Source organism: Lampetra fluviatilis, chromosome 13, assembly GCF_964198595.1.
Source record: "Lampetra fluviatilis chromosome 13, kcLamFluv1.1, whole genome shotgun sequence".
NCBI lineage: Eukaryota > Metazoa > Chordata > Hyperoartia > Petromyzontiformes > Petromyzontidae > Lampetra > Lampetra fluviatilis.
This window is the reverse complement of record NC_136287.1, coordinates 3,613,660-3,623,184: the sequence shown is the minus strand read 5'-3', so window position 1 is coordinate 3,623,184 and position 9,525 is coordinate 3,613,660. Positions and strand designations below refer to the sequence as shown.

Here is a 9,525-nt window from a genome sequence, read left to right as displayed (position 1 = left end):
CCATGGCGTCGTTTAAGCGCCGCAAATGCGTCAGCGTGTTAACCTGGTGGATGACGTCACCGCAATCAGCTCACCCGTCTTGTCGGGCTTGCGTGGTGACATCATCAAGAGCTACTCACGCTGGGACCATTGCGCAGAGCGTGATGATGTCATGGCGGGGTGGGATTGACGTTCAAAGCCTCCTACTCTTAGGTTTTTTCGGTAAAGTCACGTAAGTAAAAAAGTATAAAAATAAAATAATAATAAATGAATAGATTTTTTTTAAATAATAATAAATGAAAATAAATCACATAAATTTTTTTATAATTATTTTTAATAATAAAAATAAAATAATAATAAATGATTTTATTTATTTCCTTTTTTTTACCTAAGTGACTTTACCGAAAAAACCTAACAGTATGAAATCCTTGCAGTCACGGAAGCTTCAAATCTAGAAAATTCAAACCCCTCATCTCGCACCGCTCGGTGACGTCACAAATGTCCGGAGCGCGATGACGTCATCTCCGCCTCCTCCTCCACCAAAATCACCGGAGTGACGTCATCGCTTGCAGGCGGCAGGAAGCGGCGGCGGTGGTGGTGGCGGCGCGAGATGCAAGATGGCGAAGACGTACGACTACCTGTTCAAGCTGCTGCTCATCGGCGACAGTGGCGTGGGCAAGACCTGCGTGCTCTTCAGGTTCTCCGAGGACGCCTTCAACTCCACATTCATCTCCACCATCGGTGGGTGAAGCAGTTCGAGCGGTCAGGCGGCGTCGGTGCACGACGATGATGATGTTGAGTATCCCTACCACCCACCCCCCCACTACCACCGCCTTGCTCCTCGATCTTGCGTTGGGCAAAAGGCCCCTGCCGCCTCTTGGCTCGAGAGTCAAGAGGCAGGCAACGTACAAGCAACGAGGAGGATCGTCGTGAGCAACACAACGATCGACCCCCCCCCCCCCCAGGGAGACAACCGAGTTTCACCTTTTTAGTTTTCGTGATATTTAAAAGGATAAAGTTGCGGCGGACGCGACATCGTAACGCTCTACCGACGTCGCTGCCGAAACGTTGAAGATTGCACTACAATTGTGTTGACATCACGAGCGATTGAGACGCGATTGCTTAACTTTGCATTGTGTTCGTCGGCCCCTAAAAGCTTTACAAGGGCTTAGTGTTGTTGTCCGAAGCGTGTCTGTTAAGTTTGCGTAGCGGTCAAGTTTGTGTTTACCAGCGTCATACTTATAATGTTTACAGCGTGGTCCGCACACTTGTAGACATGTATTTCCATGACATGGAACCGTAGTTCATAAAACAATTCGCAGTTCTTTGTTAATTTATTGCTATATACCACTAGCTTGTTGGCCCGTCCTAGGACGGAAGCTGTAATATTTACGAAAGAATTGGGCAGAGTATAATTGTATCTTGGCTACATTTAATGGCAGTGAACCTTGCACGAAAGTATGTCATCAAATACTTCACTGCATTTCAATGTAGCACTGTATTAATGGCAGCGAATCTTGCACAAACTCTGTCATCAAACACTTTACTTTATGTCACTGTAGCACTGTATTAATGGCAATGAATCTTGCACGAAAGTATTTCATCAAACACTTCACTTCATTTCAATGTAGCACTGTATTAATGGCAGTGAATCTTGCACAAAACTATGTCATCAAACACTTAACTTCATTTCAATGTAGCAATGTATTAATGGCAGTGAATCTTGCACAAACTATGTCATCAAACACTTCACTTCATGTCACTGTAGCACTGTATATAACTGACCTTCAATTTGTTCAAATTCGCTGCTCTGATACTTGATTCTCTTCTTTCGGTCGCTGGGGTTGAAATAAATTAGAATTCGATACAATATCTGGGAAATCACTGAGATATGTCTACTTGACCATAATGTAGAAGCATAAATTAGACTTGCCTTTTGTCTCAAGTGCTGAAAAAATAAAGACACCAAATACACTTTTTTGCTGCGTATAATTATTTATTATATTAACTTTTAATACTAAAGAAACGTCAAACTTAAAGCGAATTTGCAAAACATTTTTTTATTTCCGCTCGACCCGCGTGAGTAAAAATCCATCCGCTCATGAATATTAATGAAGGGGGGGTTCGGCATGTGGAGTGACGTCACGCGCGTTACACACAGACATTCTTAGCTCAATATAGTAGTAATATCCATACATATCAACCCATACTTGTTACCCGTATTCTTGTACAGGGAAATTGAGTTTTCAGCTCCACATGGCGTACAACCGTTTCAATACGGGCAAAACAATGTTTTGCCTATTTGTGTTTCTCCCTTGTGATGGGACTTTGTAGGTTGAATGTTGAGATTTATAAGGGCACGGGGTGACCAATGAGGTCTGATCTGGTCTGTAATACGGTAGTCACTGATTAGGGGTTGACAGGTGTGCATATCTGTACGTGTTGTCACGTTTGTGTATGTACTTATTAACAGGCGAAGGCAACAACCGCTTAAGTTAGGACTATAATGTATTGCATCTCTGTGTATGGTTTATTGTGAATGTGCTCGACAGGATGTCAACGGTGGTTGGAGCTTTCGTGACTGCAGGAATTACTCTTTGGTTCTTTCGGTAAAGTCACGTATAAAGAGAAAATATTATTAAAATAGTATTAAATTTATTATTTTCTCTTTATACGTGACTTTACCGAAAGAACCAAAGAGTAATGTCAACGGTGGTTGTATTATGGTGCGACTCATCTCCACCATAGGAATATGGAATTTACACCACCGATTTAGGGCAGTAAACGGACGAGCGTCTTGCGATGCTCATAGTTGTGAATCGCAAATATGAATGTTGTACGTGTATTGAGGGTCAACTTTACATCACTGCATGTACGATATACTTACACGCTGTATTTGTGGAAAGGACTGGCACAAATATTTTTAGGAAGGTATCTAAATAGCAGTTTTGGTTTAGCTTCAGTGTAGTGACATCTATCCTTAAACCGACTAAACTATTGTTTGAGCGGCTCGCAATTAGTAAATTAATAAACATGATGTGCTTATTCCTGCCTCAATTCTCAGTTACTCCAATACAATGTTTTATTAGAAAGAGACTTTAGGTCCACTTCTCAAAGTATCATGCTACTGTATTTAACAGTTCTGCATATATTTGCGATTGTCAATAGGCAGTTGTGAAATGTCATCATTTAATACTTCCCTCTAACGTATACGAGTAAACATTATTATTGGATGTTTACTGTTGTGGAATCCTTGTAATATGGATGTTAATTGCTGACAGTCTTTGCAGTATAGTTAAATAAGTGCAGTCATTTGGTCTCTGCTAGTGGATAAGAGTTTGGGAAACCCCACTTCTAACAATCTTCTGGCCACTATTCTATAATTGATTGACCAAAAGCCACTAAAAATGATAATCCCTGCTAGCATTGGTATACCTTTTGTATTATTGTTGCTGTTCACATTCCTTAAAATATTTCACCGATAAATCACATGTACACTTTTTGATAAGCACACAGGAGCCACTTGCAGTGCGCAGTATTCATCTGCCGCATTTTGGACCATACAGTACAATTCCAGGAAGTGGCTTTCCGGCTCTGGACAGGAAGTTTTACGGGTCAGGTTGCCTGGGTGTTACATGGAGCTATGCATGCCACTAATGATTATTTGAGAAGGCACACCCCAAATGATCTCCTTCAATTCAAACATTTTTCTGCAGCAGGAAAGCTATTTCCAGAAACGCATTTGAGCTGAGCCATAGATGGTCACTCCTATGTACAGTTCGTAATCTGATTACCGTTTTTAACCATGAGATGCCCTGTGGCTGCAACGATTAGTTGAATAGCTTTATCAAGATCTGCTTCACCTTAAGTTTCTCCTAACCCCTATTGTTTCTTGCAGGCATAGATTTTAAGATCAGAACAGTAGACTTGGATGGAAAGAAAATCAAACTTCAGATATGGTAAGCGGCTTCCGTGCTTTCTGAGTGAACACATTTTTCACCACTCCTCACAAGCTGCCAAGATTTTCTGCAAGATTAGATCTCGGTATATTACACATCTTTTGAAATTTCCTAAGGCTATTACAGTGCTTTGCTTTGTGAAACAGGGTGGCTACATATTGTCTACATTAATACATGTACAGTATAACTATTATTAATGCGTACACTATGACGTTTTTAAAGGGACACAGCAGGTCAAGAGAGGTTTCGGACGATCACCACAGCTTACTACCGGGGAGCTATGGTACGTACACACAGCTGTTGTTCCGTTCATTTTTGTAAACGGCAATAACATGCCCTTGCATCACAAGTGTTCAGCTGTGTAACTAACAGTTGCAGGAAATTAAACGGACCTCTTGTTTAAATATTATGTATGTGTATGCTGCAACTGACACTTGTGAGTGAAATGATATGTTTTTGTTCTTGTCTCCATTAGGGCATCATGTTGGTGTATGACATTACCAATGAGAAGTCATTTGAAAACATCAAAAACTGGATCAGAAATATTGAAGAGGTATAATGGACATCAACCGTTTGTGTTTTATGTGACGTTCCTCTTTGTACAAATGTAATAATCGTAGTTTTATAAAATTATCTATTTTCAAGTAATGAATAAAACAATTCTGGAATTAGAACTAGATTCGAAGCTTTCATGACTGCAGGAATTACTCTTTGGTTCTTTCGGTCAACTCACGTCGAAATAAATTAAATAATATTTAATAAAAACAATTTTTACGTGACTTTACCGAAAGAACCAAAGAGTAATTCTGGAATTCATAAGTATTACTCGGATTATTAGTGAGTAACCGGTAGCAGCCAATACCCACTTACTAGCTAAAATAATAGCTGTTGTGTTGCACTAGACGGGGTAAATTATTCAGTTTACTGATGAGGATTGTATATTTGTATGTATTTAGCACGAGAAAAAGCATTGTAGACTGTTAAGGTAACGACTCTGAGTATAACCAGTCAACCTTTAAGCCTTAATTTTTCTGGACCAAAATCCTAAAATATTATACCCAACTGTATTTGGGGAAATTTTAGTCTGTAATGTCTTTGTGAGTGACATGATATGAGGTGGGCTTTCATCCAGCAGGGGATTGGAATGAGCTGTACATATTTTTTTTTAACACTTTTAGAACATTGTTAGTATTTATATCAGTGAATGCTGACTTGAGCAAGAAATCACGATGACTCTTTAACTTGGCCACAATTGTCTGTATTAAGGATGTGAAACGTGTATCCGCATGTTTGATTCATTATTTTGTTCAATTTCAAACAGCATGCATCAGCAGATGTGGAGAAGATGATTCTAGGGAACAAGTGTGACATGAATGAGCGGAGACAGGTGACCAGGGAAAGGGGCGAGAAGGTAAGCTCTAATACCGAGCTTTTGCATGTGGTCACTTTGGCTTCTGCATGCATGACATCACTTTGTACAACCAATCTTGAGTCTTGACATGAAGCAGCCACATTGCATTGCATGAGTTATGATTGCACCACATTATGTTAGAGGTTAGAAACTCAAGTACCCTGGCTGCCATGTTACATTTATGTCTCCCTATGTTTCTGATCTAGCTGTGCTGATATCTTTTCCAAACGTAGTTGCACTTCCGTCTGACTTCATGCAATGCACGCATGTAATGACTTGTTGTGGATTTATAATATATTGTCAACAATTATTTTCAGCATGACATTTTAATTTTAAGTCAATGAGAACATGTGTAGTGTCGTGACTTCGGAAACGATATTTGTAGAGGCACCTTTTATTAACACACACAATCTCACCTGCACACACTCTACTTGCTAGCCTTGACACAACACTAGCTGTCTAGCATCGGCAGCGCTGACTGAGACAGTTAACAGACTATTTAGCAGCGCAATGTCGAGCGCAGACAGCAGCGACGATGGCGATGAGACGACAGCAACGACGAGATGATCCAATCCCAAACCAGCAACCTCGAGCTCCCGCTCTCGACCCCTTTTATCCTCGCAGCGTGGCCTGGCTCCGCCCTGGCCGCGCCTCCCTTCTCGAACCCACTATCAGGTTCCAGGGGCTTTCAGACGGGGCCCCCCATGACCTTTGCCCCAGTTCTTCCGCCCTGTTGACACACCCGTGTATATGCTCACTGGCGTGTGTACTGTTTGTACACCGCAGTTGCCACTGCTGGTCACCAGCCGGTGCTATTACACTACACATGCATTAATTAAATAAGGTGGTCTTCTCTAGTGAGCCCTCATCATAAGTGTTCAGAGGAGTATTTTATGGGTTCTGCACATTGATGGTAACGATTCTTTTCATATTGTTCATGCAGCTGGCAATTGAATATGGAATCAAGTTCATGGAGACCAGTGCCAAGGCCAGCATTAATGTGGAGGAGGTAAGCGTGCTATAATTTTTATTTGCAATTGTATCATCTAGTGCACAAAAGTGAAGACTGCTCTTTCAATATGGTTTACTTCTGAATGTCTGTAATGCAGGCTTTCTTCACACTGGCCAGAGACATCAAAGCCAAAATGGACAGAAAGCTGGTAAGCTTGAAAGTTAAATATATCATCTCTCTTTGAAGATTGATCGTTTCCAGTATAACATGGGAACGTAAATGTGTATTTATGTGAAGAGGCATTTGACTACAACACCAGTAACCGTTACCTGATCTCATATATAAAAAACTCAACACATTCATCAATCACCAAATAATTAATATCTCAGAATCTAAACAGGTTTGAGTCTGGATAGGCGTTGGGTGGGTGATCACTGCACAAAACTGTGTTTTTATTAACTGTAGGGCTACGTGCTGAGTAGCAAAATGGCTGTGCAGCAAAATCCCTCGTACGATATGTATGTCCCTGACCTTCACGAACCTGCTGTGACTCGTGACGTGTGGTCCTTTTACCACCATGACCTGCACACCATGGAGAGGCCCTTATCCAGTAATGCATTGACAAAGGGAATATACATCTACATTTTAAAGACAGCAGGATGCAAAAACAGGATACAGCATCTAGATCCATTTCACTGCGGCCTTTGGTTAAAGAAGGGTTAGAATGGTGTTTTGAACATCGATCAGATATGGCATAATGAAAGTATATTCTCAACTTAATATTTTAAAACTCTGTATTCGTGGCACTCTTGTAAAATAAAATTATATTTGATGAAGAATATTTTCCGTGCTTTGTTGTTGGGTTAAGAGGGAGGGATCACGCTATTTTCTTAGTTATACTGTGCATAATATCGTTAAACTGTTTGCAGGATTTATCATTTGCAAAGGTTGCTGTTAAATTCGTTACTTATTTATGATCATAACTACTTTGAAACAACACGTGCAAATGTGTACCTTTACCTTCGACTGTCGGTCCATTGTGCTACGCAGGAAGGAAACAACACCCCTGACAGTAACGCGGTGCGGATCACGGCTCCATCCCAGGGCAAAAAGACCAGCTTCTTCAGGTGTGCCCTGCTGTGACAGGGCCCACCCAATGTATGATGACAACAGCAGCGGCTGGGAAAATGGACTTTAACTCCAATGAAGAACGGCTGCATCATCCAAACGTCACCTTTAAGCATCTGCTGTGTTTTTTTTAATTGGGCTGAGCCTTTATCTGAAATTTAAAGCAGAGGATATGATTAACTACACACATTAAAACATGGACCAAATTGTTATTTTACTTTATGCATATGAATCATTTCAAACATTTAAAAAGAAATATTTCCCACAAATTGAGTGGTTGAAATGTAATTTAATGTTTAATAATTTAACCACTTATTTTGTCAACAGTTTAGGTCCCCTTTCCCCCCAAATGATTATTTTTGTGTTTGTGTCCACTTGACGTGATGCACTGGGGTCGTGGGTGAATCTAAAATGTATAACGGCAGGCGATTGTCGTGTATCTCTCCCCCAAGTTGGGCAGTCAGGCACATTGCATCATTTCTGATGTCGCGAGGTGTATGTTTGAATTTTGTAAAAGATAATTGTAAAGATTCCCTGGTCTTGCTAAAAATGCACATTGATATTTTTCTTATGCTTTCAAGTTGTTAAATATGGTATATATCGTAAGTAGTATTTACAAACTGACATTCCATTTAGATATTTTAGTGACTAATGAGTAACCACTTTGCCATTTCACATGCCTTCAAAATAATTGCGTAGTTTTGTACTGCACGCATTGCAAAAGCTGAGCACATCCAATTATACATTGTAAATGAATGTTGTGGTAGCCAGGTACAAAACCACTGTAGTGGGATTAAACCACATGAAATGCACCACTCAGTTTTGGATTCATCGACTCAGTACACGTTTTATGAAGAAGATAGGTGGCAATTTAATCCCAAGTGTTGTCTTAGGAGAAGACTGCTGTGTGTACTTGGTTCAGATTAGGCAGCTTAATTGTGTAATGACTCGTCAAGCTGTCATTCTGAGTCAAGTTAATGACTGGATTTGTAAACATGCTCACTTAATGTTTGCAATCGAGCTATTTAAATAATATTGGCGGTCTGCAACAGAAAAGGAGCACAATGTCAATTTACTGAACATCAAAATTAATGTGAAGGGGCTTTTGTTATTTTGTTTTTATATAAAGCACATGTAAAGCATCTTTAATGTAATATTAGCACACTTCCTGTTCTGTAATCTTTGTAGGATGTTACTAGTAAAGTCTCTTTTTAAAAAAAAGATGTTAATAAAGTTATGCGTATGAGAAACTTCCAGAAAGTGTGGTCAGTGGTAAAGCCACGTAGAAACTGTTTCGACAACAATCCCTTGAAAAATGTAGTTTTCCTAGCATGTGATTCACAAATAATAAATGCGGCGTGGTTTCCTGTTTAACTCGTTTGCAGAAACTAAAAACTAATCGACCATTGTACATGGTAGCCTAACTGCATGCCATTTCCCACGATTATATTTAAATTTAAAGTACACTACCCTAATACTGTTTTCTTGGTAAATCCCCTAACCATAGTTCCCTAGTATTGTACATTCAGTATCGATAAGTAAGGTACAGTATTTGAATAATTCACATGAACATTTCAGTTCCTCAAACATCTACAGGTGTTGATGCCATTGATCAGCTAAGGTTGTCGACCACTACGCACGTGTGTTTGACATGTTTGGCATTCCATGGATCCTTGAGAGTGAGTATATCTCCAACGATAATTCTACAGCCCCTTCGTAAACCCACTGCTGAATGAGGGCCCTCCCCGTGCTGTGGTGGGGTTTCTGACGTACTTCACGCAAGTCATCGCGGGTTCGTGAAGGCGAGGAGAATCCATGTGGCATATATACACAATGGGTTTTGCAACACAGGCTTGTTCTGCCTGCCACCTAGCCCACTATAACGCCAATCGTAGGGATTTGGCGATCCGTCACGTTGGTCAGTGCGGGTATATTTATTTTACGTTGTGGCTTCGTGGGTAAAGGCCGTTCGGTTTCGTTTTTCATATCACCCCGGCATGCCAGAGTACCACACGTTTACAGTCCCTTTGTAAATCCACTGCTGGATGATGGCTTCCCTCGCCTCTCCACGTCGTGCAGAAGGGTTACTTGACCAT

At 40.5% G+C, this 9,525-nt stretch overlaps 1 protein-coding gene across 1 annotated transcript; it reads left to right on the top strand.

Moving 5' to 3' along the window:
• The first annotated feature begins 529 nt into the window (after window positions 1–529).
• Window positions 530–7,950, top strand: LOC144935430 (ras-related protein Rab-8A). The gene is made up of 8 exons (XM_078862058.1): window positions 530–720; window positions 3,878–3,938; window positions 4,161–4,221; window positions 4,414–4,491; window positions 5,260–5,349; window positions 6,293–6,358; window positions 6,459–6,509; window positions 7,352–7,950. The coding sequence occupies exons 1-8, from the start codon at window positions 597–599 to the stop codon at window positions 7,442–7,444; spliced, it is 624 nt and encodes a 207-aa protein (XP_078718184.1). The 5' UTR covers window positions 530–596; the 3' UTR covers window positions 7,445–7,950.
• Window positions 7,951–9,525: the final 1,575 nt, after the last annotated feature.

Coding starts and splice junctions, on each gene's coding strand:
- LOC144935430 (XM_078862058.1), top strand. CDS start 597: ATGGCGAAGACGTACGACTACCTGTTCAAGCTGCTGCTCATCGGCGAC. Junction 5,350..6,292: donor CCAGGGAAAGGGGCGAGAAG/GTAAGCTCTAAT, acceptor TTGTTCATGCAG/CTGGCAATTGAATATGGAAT. Junction 6,510..7,351: donor CCAAAATGGACAGAAAGCTG/GTAAGCTTGAAA, acceptor TGTGCTACGCAG/GAAGGAAACAACACCCCTGA.